Here is a 20925-nt window from a genome sequence, read left to right as displayed (position 1 = left end):
ATGGCTGTAGAACAGTCATTAGAGGGAGCATGTACTAAGCTCTTAAGAAACACAATGGAGTGACTCTTTAAGAAAGTGCCTGATTACTCATTTTACAACTATAAAATACTGAAAGACTGTTAAAATTAGTATTTCTTTGACTGATGCTACACAGATTTTCATTACTAAAATTGCATGACTTCCACCAGAAGTGGAAGTGTTATTTCATGGAATTTTTCTTTCTTTCTGATTATTGATCCATTATTGATCCCAAATCCATACTTACAAAGTATGCAAATTATTCATCATCTTCAGATTCTCATCTTTGGTAGGAAAGAAATATCAGACCTTACCATCATATCATATTAAATACTGCCTTCATTTCCTTCCACTCTCAATTCAGCAACTGATAGCTCAAAAATAATTAGGCTTACAAGTTAACATCTCCCAGCTTCAAGAAGATATATATTGCAAGGAAGAAGAGACAGAATTGGTATAAGCTCTAATACATACATATTTCAGAATAGCATTCATTAAAATCATATTGGGATATAGGCACTGGGGGAAAAAAGCAATTTTGCAATTAGAAAATGTGATATTGAGTTACAGATCTTGCAGCTTGCAGGCATTGTAATGCATCAGTGGTGTTCAAAGGTTTACATGGGACTTGTCCTCGTGTCTGCAAAGAGCTGTTGGTCACCTGATGGGAGACTTCTGTATCAAATGAAGTTAAATATATTTTCAATAATTATATGAGAACATATAGTTACATAAATGGTACATAAGTGGAGGAGCAAGCAGTATATATTAACGTCACAGGAAGCACCATGCAGTTATTACTATTTCATGCTGCTACTAATACCAGTTTTCATATTATATACGACTCTTTTTCGAAATCTCAAGGTTTACAAGAGAAAAATTAAAACAATTGTATGGGTTCCTGAATCTGATATTGAGTTGCAATATCCCTTAATTAAAACCTACATAAAATTTCAAACCTTACTAAAAGCTAATCTGCAGTGCCCAAGTCCTCAGAGCAAGTAAACTGAATAACTAGAATAACTATACAGAACTTTAATTAAAGTGACATTGTCTTAAATAACAACCAAGGGAAAAGGAATATATTTTACAATTTGTTTTCTAAACATATTTACTCCTCTGTTTGTTAGCATTATTCCTCTCAGCAAACATAACATTCTATGAGAATTACCTCTCAAGAATTATTCTTACTTGTCTCTCCTGCAGTGAAACGGAGAACAAATAACTTTAAAATTTTGCTATTAATTTGAAAGTTCCTCTGACAACACCACGATTATGTTCATTAGAAAACTATTTCTATACTCTTATAGTTTGAATTCTTAAAAAAAAAAAAAAAAAGAATAAATGCGTCCATTCTATGCTACTTTTATAAAAAACACCATAGTTTGTAAAATGCTTTGATGGCTTTGATAACAATCAGAAATATAATTATTTAAAAAAACCCACACATGACTATTTAAAAATTTAAGGTTTAAAAACTTAAAAATTACTGAAATAGGTGTCAACCTCTAAAATCGCTAAAATGATTCAGTTTAAGCTGGGGTGCTTTATTTGTTAAGTCTTTCAAAATAAGTGAAAGAGCAAAGAACCATTATAAACAAAAAAGAACAATTTGAATCATGCAGTCCCTTGACTTTATTAAGAAGACATAAAACTATGTATACATAGATGTTCTCAAGATCAGGATCCTTGTGGTTTAGCTTTAATTAAATATTTCTGTTTGTACCATAACACACATATAGAATTTGAATCACTGCTTGGAGAAAAAAAACCTGTTAATATAATAGTATAGTATTTGAGGAAAATCTTTCTTCTCTGCCAAGGCTGAACTGTAAACATGGCCAAGTTAGGAAAATTCATGTACAGTATACATTTCAAACTCTTCCTTTTTGAACAGAGGGAATAGAGATGAAGTTTTGCAAAAAATGCTTGCACAATCTGAAATGAAAGTTGATACATTTTACAATCCTCTGAAAGAATGCAACAATAGTATAGTAGTACTACAGTGGATAAATTTACCATTTTTCTACCCTTGGTAAATGTGGCTCTGCAATGTTAACACATAGGACAGTAAAATGACAAAAGTTTATTGTCCTATGTCCTAAATAGAACCATTTACTGACAAAATAAAAATTTATTTCCTAGATTTACAGAATCATATAGGTAGGAAAGGACATCTGAAGGTCATCTGGTCCAACCTCCTACTGGGAGCAGGGCCAGCTCAGGTTGCTCAGGGCCTTGTCCGGTCAGGATTTTTACTATCTCCACGAATTGAGATCTCAGAAACTTTCTGGGTAATCAATGTATGACTTCCCTCATTATGGGGGGGAAAAAAAAAATTAAAAAAAAATCCTAATATTTATTCAGAATTCCCCATGTTATGACTTTTGCCTGTTGTCTCTTGTCTTATTCTGCATCTCTGAGACAAGTTGGGCCCTGCTTTCCCTATGTACTGTACTGTAGCTAAAAAGACAGGCATGAGCTCTCCTAGTTGCCTTCTCTGCTCAAGGCTGAACAACCCCGGTTCTCAAAGCCTCTTCTCTACATCATGTGCTACAAGTCCATCATGGGAGTCTTTAACAGGTCTCATTTCCATACATCATTGCAACTCATGTGCAGGGAATCCCCAAACCACAGTACCCCTGACTACACATGCACCAAGTAGATGGGAAAAATCATTTCCCTCAAATAAATTACACAAGTATTGGTAATTCTATTAATGTATCAATAATGTTTTACTCCTAAAATAAATAAACATACACTTGCAAATAAATAAATACGCATTGGTTTGCACATTCACTGCCATATAAATATACATTCCTAATCAATATGATGTGCAATCATGCAAACAAGGTGCTACAGTAAAATAGCCTTAAGATTGGGAGATTCAGTGAGATTAGTATTTATTAAACCAAAGCATTTATGTTATCCAAAATTGGAATCAGGTGGATAATAATTTCCTTTAATTCTACTAACTAAAATTTAGAACTTTATTTTAGTAATCAGTGACTGAGCTTTGACAGTGTTCCATGTCCAAGGAAGTAAAAATAGAAACAAAAACATTCAATGGATTTTTAAATGATGTCTTGGCAAATATTAACATGAATGCCAGCATGAATCCAAATTCCATATTCAGTTAACTCATAGCAAAGTCAGCAAAGATTCCTTTGCGCCTCATTTCCATTAAAACAAGTACTTTATGAGATCCTATATAGAGAATATAATGCTATAAATTATGCAGAGTGCTTATCAAATATAAGGGTATTTCAGGCTGGAACTTGAGAGAAACAGAATTGTAAAGAAACTGATGAAGCAGTACACAGGATTCAGCAAATGGTTATATTTAAATGCAGAGCTATTCAAATTAGTAAATTACAAATGATGTTATGCATCTGACAGCTCTCTGATCTCTTCTAATATTTCATTAAACCAATCTAACACTGTTTCAACATTTTTTCCTGGTTCATTTCAATATAAGTGATGTCAAAACTGGTAGTCGTGGTTTAGCCCAGCCTGTAACTCAGCAGCTCGCAGCTGCTCGCTCACACCCCTTCCTGGGCGGGATGGGGAGGAGAATCAGAAGAATGTAAACTCCACAGGTTGAGATAAGAACAGCTTAATAACTACAGAACAATATAATACTACATACTACTACTAATAATAATAATAATAATGACAAGGGAAATAACAAGGGGAGAGAATGAAAAACTAAAGCGGAAAGGAAACAAAAACAATAAACACAAATGATGCACAATACAATTGCTCACCACCTGCTGACTGATACCCAGCCTGACCCAAGCAGCAATCGATCCCTTCTGGGTAACTCCGCCAGTTTATATACTGGGCATGATGCACTGTGGTATGGAATATCCCCTTGGCTATTTTGGATCAGGTGTGCCATCTCTGCTCCCTCCTCACTGGCAAAGCATAAAAGACTAAAAAGTCCTTGATTGAGGTAAGTGCTACTTAGCAACAACTAAAAAATTGGTGTGTTATGAGCATTGTTCTCAGACTAAAGCCAAAACACAGCACTGCACCAGCTCCTAGGAAGAAAATTCTCCAAACAGAAGCGGGGACACCTGTGGCTCTTTCCAATGTGGCTGGAAAATCCCTTAAAGGTACTTGTATTCAGAAATATTCACCAAATATTTGGACTAACAGTTCATTCTGTTTGAATTTATTGCATAAATCCTGTTCCATAAGCAGGATGACTGAAGCTTTCTTAATGCTAAATAACAGTAACATTTCCAAGTACAGTAATAGAGAAAATTAGCATGAAATGTTTAAGATTTGATATAACCAAGACAAAACTCCCAAACTTTCTGCTACTTTACAAGCCCTCATAAACATTCCATTGCTTAAGAAAGAGAGTAAATTTAATTGAGAGCTTTTAGCAAGGCTGTTAATTTTTTTGCATTGGTTTAGACTACAGCCAGGCTAAATATTTTACTTTCCAAGAGAATTAGGACAGCTATAGAGGACTTTTTACCCCCTATACTGCAAATTCACTTAGGCAATTTAGTGGACAGTGAGGCCATACAATCTTATTATCAAGGCTACCCTTCACCAGGTCCTGGAGAGAATTGTCATTCTCAATAGACAAGACATCATTCCAATTTGCATCTCACATATAATATTCTCGCAAAAGGGACAAGCATATTTACCCTTCGAGGTTTATTTATCAACAGTCATAACACATAATGTCCTATCTATTCATCATAGACTCTTACAAGTTCAAGCTCTGCATGCATCCTATTTATCAGTGGTAAGTTCATGCTCCATGTGCAAAGTCTTTTTTCTGGTTGTAAACAATTTTACCTATTTCATTTTTGCTAGTGGCCAGAGATAAATATTATGGAATGTCATTGATTGCATATTTGCATTACACATCCTCTTTAAACACAGCTTCATTTCTTAATACCCAAGAGAAAAAATAGAAATGTCACCAATCCCATAAGAGTCATGCTGCTCTTCAAGGCTACATATATAAGGGAAAGTGAAGGTGCAACTACTGGTCACAGTGGTAGCAGAAAGCAGAACAGGTTACAACATCAGGTAGCAAATCTATTCAGACAAATCCCCAGCAGGTCATTCACAGCCTTCACTGACTACTTTGCCATCAGTGTTATCCTCGCCTACATTAACTTTACAAGTGTAAGCACAGATTGGCATTTTCTTGTGAAAATCACACTTTTGTTTCTCAGTGCTTGCCTATTCTCCTCATGACTTCAGTCTGAACTAAGAAAATTCTGTTTTGGGTCCCTGCTATTGAAACTATTTGTCTTAAGCCTTTCTCAATGGCTGGTTGGAGTATGGGGACACAAACAAGGTCACTAGGTATTTCGAGACCTGGCAGAATTCTCTGTGCGATGATTCTGCCCTGCCTACATACCTTACTGTGCAATTTTAACATGGTGCTGTTCAGCACACTGCTGTGAACTGTTAAACTCTTCCCATATTTTGCCTTAGAGGCTGCTCCATTTCAGGGGGATACGTGATTCTTGCACTAGTTTACAGCTCATAAATGAAAGCTTCGGCAGATGGCAAGATCATCACCAAGATGATGTGCACTTTAGGACACGTGGCATTCATTGTCTGCTATTATGCAAGTAATCCAGAACTGCAGAAAGATATCTGCTTCTTCCTTAAACTGTCTTCTGAAGCTGTCTTAGAAGAAGACAGATGATATGAAGCTGAGCTATTCTCACAAGCTGCAGACCTCTTGATTCAAATATTTCCTTTACCAGCAGTCACACAATGCACTCCACTAAGAGAGTTTTATTTCAGCTCACCTTATTGTCTAATGAACTTTAATTATTTTTCTGATTTTGACTACTTGTATTCACTAACAGTACTTATAGAGGGAACTACTGGATCAGTTTAAGAAAATAATTATAATAGGGACACTCCATTCTTAGTATTAATCGAATTTGCCCGTTGAGGATTAACAGTAAAACCATTTCTGCCATATCTGAAGAGAGATTATGATAGCTTTTGAAAAGCAAATTAAAATAACAAACTCATCATATTCACTTATTTTGAATGTCATTCTACTCTATAGAGTTTTCTAGTCACAGTCTACAGGTTTGTGCTGAAGAAAATTAGTTAAACAGACAAGAATATTTTTCAGATAGTTTATTACATGAACTTACAGTACAAAATTGCTTATATAGACAACCATAAAACCGGCCTCTACAGTAATGCTGACTAAAAGCTATTTACTCATTTAAAGCTTATGAATGTAAAACTTCTGTTAAATAAAAAGCCAGGCTCAGGTTCAACAGGATTTAGTTTTGAGAGTAAACATGTCAAAAGATAAATGTATTTTTAGTAAAAGGACTAGGATAGGGACCTGGCTGAGCCAAACAGCGTTTAATGACAAAGTACTCAACCCTACCTGTGTCTCAGGTTTCCCAGGAAGATAAGAAGGATAACAGCCTTTTTCTCCTTACACTGGATTGTGAAGCTTAACTCACAAAGAGCCTTATCCAAAGCCATTAAAGCCAAAGGAAATCTCTCATTGACTTTAATGAGCTTTTGTTCAGGTTCTTTACATGTCAGCTGAAAGACTGCCACTGACTTCAAGCCCTGTTTTTATAAAGGTCCAGATCCCCATCTTGTAAGCATTTGGAAACATAGAAATGAAGTAATAAGAAAAAAAAACCAGTTCAATTTTATCTTATAGGGTTTTCTTTGGTAAATTCAACTTTTTTTTTTTCCTTTTTTTTTTTTTTTTTTTAATAATTCTGGAAGTGCTATTCACTGCATGTGTTTACATCCAGGAGTATATATATGTCATTTTATGCATTTATTAATAGGTGTTTCTCAGATATCCTTACATGTTGGTTGCATAACCATCTCTACACTGCTAGATGTCAACTCTACACATTTAATCTGGGCGAAGTACAGTCTATAATGACTTTTCCCTTGATTTAGCCAGAGTGTCAGATTCAGAATATGAATTATCACTTTGTTTTTGTGCTGGCATTATCCTGGCTGTGCAAGCAAAGACAGTAACTGACCTTGCATAAAGTTAACCCTTTAAAATCTTTAAGAAATTTGAAGCAGCAGAGAGTTTAATACTTGATAAAGTTTAATACTTCATCAATTCTTTATAATGTGTCTCCTGCATTTCTGATCTAAGAAAGAAGCAGTATTGCCAGGAACATTAATGTTATATTTCTAATGCTATCAAACTACAACCTCATAGTAAAAAGGCCCTCCAAAATAGCAAAATTATCAGAACTGAAAACAAAATCAACTATTAATTATTACATTCCTGTAAATGTCAATTAAGGAATGCTAAGCTAATATCATAAAAGCTTGATTTCATTCTATAATAATTTGATAACAGAAATAGCCAACTGAGTAGAAATCTCCATTCTAGTCCAGGTAATTGAAATAAATTTCCAGCTACATGTAATTTTTTATCCCCTTAAATAATAGTAAAAAGATGCAAGTACTCTGAATATTTATTGGCTTCTATTCAAAACAGCTATTTTCAGCATTATGAATGGCTGACATGACATATTTCCAAACCTGAAATAGCAGTATCAGAAGAACAGTATTATACAACACCTGCCATTCTGTATTGTGCAAAGCATTTTTTTAAAGAAAATGCACAATAAACATGCAACACTAAATTTAGTCCAAAATTCTGGAGAGCTAATTAATATTTAAGTTTTGATCGTAGCAATTTAACAGCATTTCTTACCCATCACTACCCACAGATGCCCTGTTACAAGGTATTAATTTATTCAAAGACATGACTAAGTAGAAAGGAAATATTAAACCCTTACAAACCTTAGTTGAAACATTTTCATTGTATTTACACACTTCAGGAAAATGTCTCTCTATGCTTAAATGTTCCAATTTTAGTCCTATAAAAATGACGCAATAACAAAGAGGTAATATATTTTATATTTTTATTAACTAAGTAAAGATAATTTAATTTGGCAAGGTTTTACATTTTAGAAATTCGTATCTCTCCAAAGGTGCATCTAATTTAAAACTTGATTGGCATCAGGGTTTTCGCTTTATCAACCTAACCCATTAGGCCATTACACATACAGTTATTCTCCAAGAGAAAAAATTATTCTAACATCTGTCCTCAATCTGTTTTTCCATAGTTTCCTTTTATGTCTCATGTAACTCATTAAACTCATCTACAAAACATTACTGGGTCTGACTGTCTACACTATATATGTTTTTCTACTACAAGATTGCATGAAAATTGAAAATATGGTAGCTTACAACATAATACACTTTAAAAAATACACTATTTTTACTGAATCTTTTAATCCAAGAAAATATATCTGGTTTTGCAAGTGATAATTGTGACACACCTAACATTTAACCTAATGTCTAGCAAACTGAGAAAAATGGGTTCCTGTCTTTGTTGTATAGCCTGTTGCCTATGACTGCTGCAGTCTTCTAAGAGAAAATGTGTTTAAGAACAACATACCTTCTGAATGGATTGAGGAGAGGGATTCTCATATTTTAATTCACCTGTGCAAGTGATCTCCAGAGTACAGCTGACAGAGGGGTAGAAAAATGTCCCAGTAACTGAAAACCTAACGTGTATAGAATGGAAAAGAGCCTGGAGTCCAGCGTGTACTTCTAAACATGCTTTCCATTTTTTTTCTACAGAGGAAAATTTTCTATATTTTATTATTCTTGAGCTAGTTTCTATCCCTGCGATCTCATCTGCCCCCTTTTGCCTGCATTCAAATTGCTTCTATAATTTAATTTCAGAGGAAAATGCCTCTTTACAGCTAACTTGCCCATAATCTACATAATATAAAGGTCATTATTCCTGTGAAAAGCTAAAGAATTCACTGTCAAAAACTGTCTTACAAACTTTCAAAAGGTGCCATTACTATAAGAAAAGTGACATTTTATCCAATTTTAGCTAGCAGCTGATGACTACTGTGAGGTCAAAGCCTAGTGAAGGCACCTTTCTAATATTTGTAAACATCAGTGAATTGAGTACAAGTCTGAGGGTAGTTACGTTTACCCTGACAAGCTATCTTGCATGAAAGCTGTGTGGTGCCTACCTTGAGGATTTTACCTTGTATTAACTATTGTGTGAGCTGCTGTAAATCTGAAAGTTTCCTTATGTTCAGAGTCTACATTGGCAGTATATCTGTAATTGAAAAGATTAATGGTTTTATGACTAAGATTTACCTTGGGAACAAAGAGTGAGACAGAAAAGGAAAGAGATACCTGCACAGGGTAGACTAAATTAAATTCTGCAGGAAAGACCCTCTAAAACTAAACGTTAGATATCTTAGAACATATTGGCAGGAAAATAATAATGGAAAATAGCAAAAAAATACAAGCACAAAAAAAAAAGTGAGACCATCCAAAAGGGAGGCAATGGCATCACGTACTCCAAACCAGATGGTGACAGTAGGCCTTTTTTTTATTTTTCCTGAGAACGAATTATTTAAAGTTAGTAATTAAGTTAAACTTCCAGATGCCAGACAAATTCATAAGGTCTTTGCTGTTGTTAATTAAATTAGGCAGTGGGCTGACTTCTGTATGAAACATAGGTGCATAAAGGAGGCAAAATCCAGCCTTGACAACTTCCTTGTGACAACTGGTGGGTTTTTTTTATATCAGAAAAGCATTGTCTCTTAAAGACACATGTCAAAAACCTGCATATGGAATAGGGCAAAAAGGATTTGTATTTCCACAGCAGGATGCACAGCTCATGCAACTGTTTCCTGCATGCTAGCTGAAGCTAAAACAAGAAAGGGAATCTACACAAAGTTAACAAAAGCAAAACCAAACCAAAATTGGACTGCAGAGAAAGCATTTACTGTCTTTTGATGAACAGATGCACAGTTCTACCAGTCAAAAAACAGATTTTTTTAGGTTTTGTCTTTAGTCAATATGAAAATGGCCCTAAGCAAAGAAAACATATATTTATTTTTGGGAAAGTTTTGAAATATCTTTAGCATCATCCAATTTAACAGTTAACACCTGCTGAGCACAGTTACAGTTTCCTTTTTATCCCAGCACTGGCACTAAAGCAAGACCGAGCTCCTGGGAGGGAACTATTCCAAATTACATCAGCTGGCAACATGTCATCAGGGAGCATCTGTCAGCTACAGGGAGCTGGCTCGCCCTCTGGCTACTCCTCCAGTACATCCCTTCAAATTTAAAAACTCTGCCACTGCTCCTTCCACATGCCAGAATTAAAAGGAGTCTTTGTTCTTTTTCTAATAGTTAAGAATAAACTCAGTCTCTACTGATAAAGTTTAATAATTCTCACAAAAATACTGTCACAATCAGTTCATACTTCTGTGTTGCACAAATGACCCAGGAGACATGCACTGCTTTTTAGTTGCAAATTGTAAATGATATACAGAAAATTGACTTACCGGGCCAAAAGCATTGCTGTCAAAGCTGTGTCCATGATGATCACCTTCCACCCAAATATGCCCATGTGGAACTTTTACGTACTTCTTTTTGTATCCAATGGTTCTAAAAGAATTGCAAAAAATGGCTAATCAGTTAAAAAGAAAAACATACAATGCTTTGTTAGGAAAATTCACACATTTTTGGCATTTGAATTTGACCTTGCATTCCATCCAACAGTTACTTAAAAAAAACTGAAGTCCTTTAGACTTCAAAAGTGCTACTCAATCAAAACCCATAGCAATTCTGTATTAGCTAGTTGCACTATCAGGGCCTGTTTACTATGTTGTTTGGGCAGAAATCACAGCACAATGGTCAACAAGAAACTTTTCAGTTAAATATAATTAAGGGATTCTTATTTCCATCTCTGCAGTAACAATTCTTTAGCTTCCCTAGCTTCCCGGGCAATGCTCCTATATTCTTCCCAGGCCGCCTGTCCTCACTTCCACCTTCTATAAGCTTCTTTTTTCCCTCTAAGTTTCCTCAGCAGCTCCTTGTCCATCCATGGAGGTCTCCTGGCCCTCCTGCTGCACTTTCTTCTAGTCGGGATGCAACGCTCTTGAGCACGTAGCAAGAGATCCTCGAATACCAACCAGCAGCCTTGGGCCCCCCTGCTCTCTAGGACTGTATCCCATGGAACCTTACTAAGGAGGTTCCTGAAGAGGCCAAACTCTGTTTTCTTGAAGTCCAGGGCAGTGAGCTTGCTGCATGCTCTTCTCACTGTTCTGAAGATCTCAAACTCAACCATCTCGTGATCACTACAGCCAAGGCTGCCCTGGAGCGTCATGTTTCCGACCAGTCCCTCCCTGTTGGTGAGCACAAGGTCCAGCATGGCACTTCTCCTTGTCGGCTCCTCTACTGCTTGAAAGAGGAAGTTGTCTTCCACACAATCGAGGAACCTCCTGGATTGCTTGTGCCGGGCCGTACCGTCCCTCCAACAGATATCAGGATGGTTGAAGTTCCCCATGAGGACAAGGGCCTGCGAGCATGAGGCTGCTCCTATCTGTCTGTAGAGCGCTTCATCCACAGAGTCCTCTTGATCAGGCGGCCTGTAACAGATCCCCACCGTAATGTCCCCCATTGCTGTTTTCCCTTTGATCCTGACCCACAAACACTCTGTTACCTCATCACCCGTCCCCAGACAGAGTTCCATACTCTCTAGCCTATCACTGACATAGATAGCAACGTCCCCTCCCCGTCCGCCTGGCCTGTCTTTTCTAAACAGCCTGTAACCTTCTATTCCGACACTCCAGTCATAGGAGCCATCCCACCATGTTTCTGTGATACCAATGACATCATATTCCCGTAGCCTTGCACACATCTCTAATTCCTCTTGCTTGTTCCCCATACTACGGGCATTTGTATAGAGGCACCTTAGCCGAGCTCCAAATGAAGCTGACTCAATGGCTGGGGCAGCTGAAACATCTCTACATCGCTCCAAGCACTTATTACAGGTGCTGGCAACTGACCAGGAGTGTTGGGATGGATCAATGCTCCCCTCCCCCAACACATCTAGTTTAAAGCTTTCTTGACCAGCCTGGCAAGTCTCCTACCAAAACAGCTCTTCCCCTTCTTTGTCAGACCAGCTCCACCAGCCTCCAGTAGAGCTGGCCTCCCAAATGGAGCCCCATGTTCTAAATAGCCAAACCCCTGACTATGGCACCACCATTCTAACCATTTATTAACCTGCCAAATGCGCCTAGCTTTTTTAAGGTCCTCCCCTTTAACCTGGAGAATCAATGAAAAAACTATCTGAGCTCCAGAGCCCCTAATCACCTCTCCCAGGGCTCTGTAGTCCTTCTTAATATTCTCCAGGCTACTGCTATCTATATCTCTAGCACCCACATGGACCACTAGGAGGGGGTAATAGTCAGCAGGACTTACTAGAGCAGGCAGCCTCTCAGCAACACCCCCGATCCAAGCCCCTGGCAGGCAACACATCTCCCTCGAGACTGGATCAGGCCAGCAGATGGGTGCCTCTGTGCCTCTCAAAGTAGAGTCCCCTACTACTATGACCCTCCGCTTTTTTCTGGAGGCACCAGTAGCGATCCTCTTTACCGGTGCATCAGCAGGATGCTCATTAGGTGTGGTGGGTGCTTTCTCATTAGCCCCCTGCAGAACCGCAAAGCGGTTCTGGGTGGGGACATCAGATTTAGGAGGAAGCCCCTTGTCGTTAATTGTCCTCTTCCTCCTTTTTTTGTTCGCTTTTCTCGTGACTAATTCCCAGCTTCCTGGGTTGCTGCCCTCCTTTTTTCCTATATGAGCAATGCTGGACGTTTGCAGCCCCTGCACAGTTTGGGCCTGGAGCAAGCAGCCCAGCTTCCTCTCAGCTTCCCTGGCATCTTTTACCTCACCAACAGCCTCCCGCAGCTCAGCCACCTCCTGCAGGAGGACCTCCACTAGGGCGCACCGAGTGCAGCCCTGTCCATTGTGCTCCTGCGCCTCAAGAGACCAGTCGAGGCCCTTTCTACACTCCGAGGTCTGCGCCGCAGCCTCCCCTCTCATCGGCTCTGTCTGGGTGCCTACGCTGGCCACCGCCAGGGCAGAGCTCCCAGAGCGGGCCCTTGGTCCTGAGGTGAGTGCTCAGCATCCCGCTCGCCCTGCCTGCGCGAACTGCCGGGATCGGTTTTTACCCACTGAGGGCTGGTACCGTCACTCCTGGTGCCGCCCCCTGTGAGTCAGCTGCTCACGTCAGCTGAGCTGCTGGCTCCTGGGCAAGTCCTGTCGAGGACTTGAGGCTGCCTCGGTTGCTCTTGCCGCTCCGAACTGAGGCTCCTGGACGCTGTGCTTCCCTCAGCTCGGGTGTTAAAGGCGTCCTCTCTGGAGATACTCACCTCAGCAATTCAAGCCATCCTCCACAGAAATTCGCATTGAAGCAGTGCCTCAGCATGTCCTGATATTACAAAATATGAGTAACTACTGACAAGTCCTAAAGCTGATGTGCGAAGTATGCAATATTCCTATATTTAGTTCCCAAGTAGCTGTCATTTTCGCAATGCCAGTCTGCCTCCACTACACGCTTTTGCTTTCCTTCATATGGGATCTGTTACTCTGCAATCATTCATGCAGAGGTTATTTTATCATGCACACCGAATTAATAACCCGATGAAGCATTTACAGACAGGACTACAGATAGTGATACCTCGTATTTTGTTTTGGATAACCAAGTCTGTCCATAGACAGAAACAGACTTTCGATCTAGCTTGTTGCCTCCAGCTGCTTATCACTTTTTACTGTCTGGAAGATAAGGCCCCAAAGCAGGAGGCAGAAGAAGCACACTCTAAAACTGAAGAAAATCAGCTGAAGAGAGAAAATTACTTTTACCAGGAGATTCAGCTAAACTGTGCAACAGCACTGATCAGGGATGTTCACAAGTCAGAACAGGAAAACTGGTTTTGGTAAGGTTTGTTTCACTTGGGTGAGGAGTGTGATGGTGAGGGTGTTATAAGCTAATTACTAACCTGTTAAGAACAAAATATGTATTATTAGATGAATAAGGCATCCTCAAAAGTGCATTTTATTAATTTTATTTGACTTTATTAGTCAAAAATAATAATTATTTACTTTGCAAGTCACAAAATCCAACCAGTGCTTTTTCAATCATCAGTTTTATCTGTCAGCTAAAAGGATGAGCATGCCAGAACTATATTTTAATGGAATTTCTACCTGTACTTTCAGTGGAAGCTGAAAAAATAATAGCCTATTTGCAGAAAAAAAGGACTCTGATTTACATCTTTCTTTAGGACAGTTTCACATTACTCAGTATTCAAGACTGAGTTCCTAAACCCTTCAAAGCAAAAATGCAAAATCATCCTGAGTTGGTAAATATATGATTTCTTAAACACAAAGAGTAGTTCTGTAATAATTTAATTATGTTAAAAGAGCAATTTATTACCATGCAACCCCTTTAGCTTCATTTGTATTTTTTTTAAGAAATGTCATACAGTCTGTAAAACAAAATTATTTATGTTTTGAGATTCCATAATGCTTTTTCTCACTGATAATTTCTTTTATAAACTACCATATGAGACTATATTTTACCAGAAATATTTTTTAAGATACAGTTTGAGAGCATTTGGCCATTCATTCTGTTCTGTCTGATTAGACACTCTGAAAATTATTAAATTAATATCTTCCATGAGTGTTAAACGCAAACAATAGCTCAGAAAATATTTCATTTTCTCTTCCGTTCATCTTCCTGAATATAGAAAAGTAGATTGTGATAAAGTTTTGTACCTTTACAGACTTCATGCACAAGACTGAATTTCACCTAGAAGGGTGAAAGGATTTGAAAGTTAATTTTGCTGACATGTTTACCTCATAAATATCAGGAAAATAATATGGCAAATGCCAGTCAGTGACTCCACCTCAGACCAGACACATTCTTCTACTCCCAAATAATTTCCTCCTTTATTATGATTAGGAAATCACTAACAGGAAGGAAAAGAAAAGAAAAAGCTTTTGTAATAAGTACTTGGAAACAAAAACGGAAATAATCTGGTCTGCATCATTAGGTTTTGCAGAGGTTTGCAGAAACCCTGTGAAAATAGAAAGGTGTGTGCTGTGTTCTTTAAGGCCTAAGGCAAAACGAAAAAGATTACAAAATGCAGTAATTATCACTGGTTCTTTTTATTATCTCTACAACATAGGAAAATACATATTTCTTTCCTACTCTTGAAATAATTAACATAAACCAGAAAAAAAAAAAAGCTACAATTATGCATAAATAAAGTCTCTTACCGTGATTAAAGAATTATGTAAAAATTCTTATATTGAAAAAAGCAAATGATTGTACACAAGAAGTTTTGACTGAGGGGAAGCAGAATTAGAATTGATGATATTAATAAATGTATTAATTTATTAACCATAAACCAACCCAACCCAACCCAAACCAAACCAGAAGCAGTAATTCTAATTATCTATTTTGGTAGATAGGACTGATGCTGCATGGATAAAAACCTCTGTAAGTAAGTTCAGCAGATAAATGTAAAACTTACTGTCATTTCACATATGGGGTATACAAATTATCAGATTTTTCCCATATGTAGGTCAAATAGAAAAAAATTCAAGATACATCTAAAACAATAACTAGCTGCACAACTGTGAACAAGACATGCAAGAAAATCTATATTCCTAAAAAATTCCTTCAAAATGCCAGTGTAGTATTTCCACACGGCAGTTATCTAGCGACTTTGCATTCAATTTAGCAACCCTGCAAAAACCATCCTGTGGAATGCAGGTGAAATTTGAACACAAAGTTTTACTTGAAGTTTTTGCTGCATGCATTAGTAACAAACTGTGCCAGTAAGCTCAAGCTACAGGAAATTGGATCCTCCATTACTTAATACTGGTTTTAATTTTCAATATAATTTCATTGCTGAATTACTCCACTCAATAAACTATTCATGAAAAAAAAAACCAAACAAACCACAAAAACAAAACAAAAAAACACCAAAACAGGCTGCAGGCTCCAGAAAGCCATATTTGGTTCTTGACAGTAATTATTTTTAACTACTGTTGTTAAGACTGTTGACTTTTGTTAAGAACAAAAAACCAAAACTTGTAGTTTTGGCTCCTATGAAGAGAGCACAGATTGTTTCATAATCAAGTTAGTCAGTTAGTAAAACCACCCTTCTCTCACATGGATCTTGCAGAAATTAAACACTTTAACCTCTGACCTAAATTGCAAGGAGGAGACCATGTGTGTGTGCTACATCGGCAATATGGCTCTTGCTCTAAATGTATTGTCGTGGTTTGAGCCCAGCCGGTAACTCAGAACCACACAGCCGCTCGCTCACTCCCCCCGCCCCCCCTTCTTCCTCCCCCCGCTCCCGGAGGGATGGGGAGGAGAATGGGAAGAATGTAACTCCCACGGGTTGAGATAAGAGCAGTCCCGCAACTAAGGTATAACACAAAACCACTACTGCTACCACCAATGATAATAACGATTAGTGAAATAACAAGGGGAGAGGATACAATTGCTCACCACCCGCCGACCGATACCCAGCCCGACCCGAGCAGTGATCTGGGCCTTCCGGGTAACTCCCCCCGGTTTATATACTGGGCATGACGTGCTGTGGTATGGAATACCCCTTTGGCTAGTTTGGGTCAGGTGTCCTGTCTCTGCTTCCTTCCGGCTTCCCCTCCTCCCTGGCAAAGCATGAGACTGAGAAAGTCCTTGGTTGGAATAAACATTACTTAGCAACAACTAAAAACATCGGTGTTATCAGCGTTGTTCCCAGGCTGAAAGTTAAAAAACACAGCACTGCACCAGCTACTAAGCAGGAGAAAAATGACTGCTATAGCTGAACCCAGGACATGTATAAACTACCGTTCATTCATTTCTCTAGCTAACCATTTTAGCCAGCTATGCTGCAAGAAAATTATTATCCGTCTTTTTGTGCAATCCTACCAGGCCAAATTACTAACACAAATTGTACAACATAATTTCTGAGAAGAAGGACAAGTGTTTAATAAACCTTTTTTCTTAAGGGTAGCCTGGCAGGCAACTGCCACCCACTTTTTGGATTTAGGTCCATGTAAATAAATAAGAGTTATAAGTATAATGGTCCATACTTCTGCGAAAAATTAATACACTATGAAGTGAAGAATTACTTTGGAATGCTTCTAGCACTCTTCAATAATGACAACAAGAAAACCTTAAATCCTCAAGCCAAATATCAATTAAAAGCACAATTAGCTCATCAGAAATTTTATATCAACTCATGAGAGAGGCCTTGCTTACAAAGGAAATACAGTTAGTAATGTACTGTATATTTTGAAAGTAACATAAAAACATAGTTTTCTTTCTTAGTTGAATATTCTTAGATTCATTTCTCTGACTTTGCCTATAATCTTGACCTCTGTTAGCTCTCACACACGACATTTTTAATTAAATTTAGAAGATGTCTGAATGAATTCTTAGGAGAACAATTACTGTAAGTGATAATTAACTTAGTATTTGTTAATTTCATATCTAGTTCATTAGCATGAGTTATAATTACTGAACAATCTTTTAAATTTCAGAAAACCTCTACTAATAAAAAGTAGTCTTTCACTTTCTGAAACCTACTTTGAAGTAAAGATAAATAAAGTCTGTCTAACACCTCTGATCCTTCCCATTTTAAAGGTTCATTTTAGGAATAGCACAGGCAAAGGCATTAAAATACACAGGTTTTGATACACAATATTCAAGCATCTGTTAAAAACCATATTGGTATGTGCAAAAAAAAAAATCAGTTTTTATCGAAGTCCTTGACATGTTCATAATAACCATCTATGCCACCATTGCCTCAGACTTAAACTCTCACTGGCTTAAGAACAGAGTCTACAAGAGTTGCATTAATTTTCTTGATCAGAATGTAATGGAATTACATTCATCTTTTTCAACATTTTAACAGAAGTTGGTCTGAAATTCTGATCTTTTTCTTACATCTGAGGTACATTTTGAACCTTTGCAAAGGTCTTTTTCTCCACAATTTAATAGTTAACAGATGTACGCATATCTCGCCTTGGCTGAGAAATAATTTCAATCCTGACAGTCAAAAATGAGCTCTATATGGTATTCTAACCACCTGCCCAAAAGCAAGAAAAATCTGCTTTTTTAGGATGTGGTACCAGTGCCAAAGCAAGTAAGTTGGCTCAGTTAACTTAAATGAGGAATGATTGCCTTCAGTTTGATTTAACCTTGCGAAATCAGAAGGTCTCAACAATCTGCATACCTTTGGGTGTCATCAGAGAACAGACACTCTAAATAATGTCCTCTCTTTACATGGGAGACAAAACCAAATACAAACTCTTTTCTAAAATAGGTAGTCTCTATCACACTTAGGAGCAACTTCTTCCAAACAACATAAATTGTTGTACATGCATATTGGGTTTAAAAACCATGTTTTTAAAAAACCTTGCACGGCAAGGTTTTGGTAGCAGGGGTTCTACAGGTGTGGCTTCTGTGAGAAGCTGCTGGAAGCTTCCCCTGCACCCAACAGAGCCAATGCAGCCAGCTCCAAGACAGACCCACTGCTGGCTAAGGCGAAAAAGTTACTGCACACGAGCAATTACAGCCAGAGAGAGGAGTGAAAATATGTGAGAGAAACAGCCCTGCAGACACCCAGATCAGTGCAGAAGGAGGGCAGGAGGTGCTCCAGGCACCAGAGCAGAGGTTCCCCTGCAGCCCATGGTGCAGCCCACGGTGAGGCAGGCTGTGCCCTTGCAGCCCATGGAGGTCCATGGTGGAGCAGATCTCCACCTGCAGCACATGGAGGACCCCACGCTGGAGCAGAGGGATGCCCAAAGGAGGCTGTGATCCTGTGGGAAGCGTGAGCTGGAGCAGGCTCCTGGCAGGACCTGTGGCCCCGTGGAGAGAGGAGCCCATGCTGGAGCAGGTTTGCTGCAGGACGGGTGACCCCGCGGGAGACCCACGTTGGAGCAATCTGCTCCTGAAGAGCTGCACCCATGGAAGGGACCCACACTGGAGCAGACTGCTCCTGAAGGGCTGCACCCCATGGAAGGGACCCACGCTGGAGCAGTTCATGAAGAACTGCAGCCCATGGGAAGGACTCACGTTGGAGAAGTCCATGGCAGACTGTCTTCTGTGGAAGGGACCCCAGGCTGGAGCAGGGGAAAAGCGTGAGGAGTCCTCTCCTGACAAGAATGGACTGACAACAACCCTACTGCACATCCCCCTTGTGCCACTGGGTGGGGGGAGTTAGAGAAAATTGGGAATGAAGTTAAGCCCAGAAAGAAGGGAGGGGTGAGAGGAAGCTATTTTTAAGATCTGGTTTTATTTCTCATTATCCTACTCTGATTTTGATTGGTAATAAATTAAACTAATTTCCCCAAGCAAAGTCTCGTTTACCTGTGATGATAACGATTGACTGATCTCTCCCTGTCCTTATCTTGACCCACCAGCCTTTTGTTATATTTTCTCTCCCCTGTCCAGTTGAGGAGGGCAGTGATAGAGCAGCTTTGGTGGGCACCTGGGATCCAGCCAGGGTCGACCCACAACAACATGGAAGTTTTCCACATACATCCGTCCTCAGAAAATTCGCAGAATGAAAAAATAGTAAGATATTCAACTTCAGGTGACACTCGGATCCAAAGACACGAACCTTACTGTAATATATTATTGAAGTTTTATTAGAATCACACAGGGAATCTTCTACATGACACCAAACACCTTCCAGCCCCTAAGAAATCTCTTTTTTCTCTTCCAGCACACATACAGCCATTTGTGTCCTTCTACTTTTACCCTTCCCTTACATATACTATATTCCTTTGATAACAAGCTGTTATTTAAATCAGCTGCTTTCAGAAGACAGGGTTATGAATGTGAATCAACTAAATATTTTTTCTGAAGGCCAGCTTAACAGACTATGCATGAGAATATGTCAATAGGTTAGGGAATATTCTCTGATTGTATGCAGTTACTATTGCCTCAGAGCTGAAATGTATTTTCCTTAAAAGCTGCAGATCCACCGGTTATTGAGAGGCCTGGCTTTAAAACATCCATGCAGGCTCAGAACTGGTAAAGGGCTGGAGGAGACCCCATGCTTGAGATACCGCTTCTGAAGCATTGCCAGATTTGTTATACTGAGAAGGGAACCCCCAAAAGAAGATGTGCCAGAATGACAGAGATGACAGAATCTGCAACAAGAGATGCCAATTGGTGAGATTTGGAGCAGCCATTAAGGAGGCAGAGATTCCCTCAGCTATGCTTGAGCAAATTTTTGAGAGTCTAAACCATGTAGGTTTCCCCTTTTGCAATGAAATATTTTAAAGATTCAGGAAAAATAAAGACTAATTTACTTGTTTCCTCATCAGAACAGAAATATGATAAAAACACAACCTTTTGCAATGAATAAGCCAAGCAGGTAAACCAAGCAAGATGCCAAACTGCAAATGTAATCTCTTTTTTTCCAGCTAAAGCATTCCTAACAAAGTGATGCACCAAGGCAGGTTCCTATGACTTGGCACTGTTAATTATAAGTAGAAATCTGATATGGAAGTTATGGGAGATGTTTGTAGCTCTGTTTTACTAATTAGATAATTTCTCACAAAGCATGTCATTCTAAACAAAATAATTATTTAGCCATTACTTGCTTCACCAGCATCTTCAAAATAGCATTTAATCACTTTTAAAACATACAGTATTCAGGAAAATTACTGAATCTGTGCATATTTATCTAAAATGATAAAATGATTGAAAGCACAAAGGAAAAAACAGCTCATCCACTAGGGATATTAGGTTCATTTCAAGCCTGAAGTTTGCTTGATAACAGCCCCTTTTGTACTAGACAGGGCACTGTAACAGAGTCTAGAAATAATTATAAGACAGAAAAGATGAGAGATCATTGCTTATAAGAATCACAAAATTTATGGGATCATTTATATGAGTAAAGTTATGCCTGAATACAGACATATTTGACCAAAACGTACCAAAGACTCAGGGTGCAATAAGAAAGATGAATAATTGTCTCTGTC

General features: G+C 38.5%; 1 protein-coding gene across 4 annotated transcripts in view; it reads right to left on the bottom strand.

The window, feature by feature from the left end:
- Window positions 1-20925, bottom strand: part of IMMP2L (inner mitochondrial membrane peptidase subunit 2) — a 483360-nt gene that overhangs the window by 95361 nt on the left and 367074 nt on the right. For all 4 annotated transcript variants that reach the window (XM_030478379.1, XM_030478382.1, XM_030478381.1 and 1 more), the window contains one exon: window positions 10407-10509. In XM_030478379.1, coding sequence (XP_030334239.1) covers window positions 10407-10509 — 103 coding nt within the window. The remainder of the gene's footprint in view (window positions 1-10406; window positions 10510-20925) is intronic.

This window comes from Strigops habroptila, chromosome 3 (assembly GCF_004027225.2).
Source record: "Strigops habroptila isolate Jane chromosome 3, bStrHab1.2.pri, whole genome shotgun sequence".
In the NCBI taxonomy this organism is placed as follows: domain Eukaryota; kingdom Metazoa; phylum Chordata; class Aves; order Psittaciformes; family Psittacidae; genus Strigops; species Strigops habroptila.
Note: the sequence above shows the minus strand (reverse complement) of the source record. Positions and strands in the feature narration are given on the sequence as shown.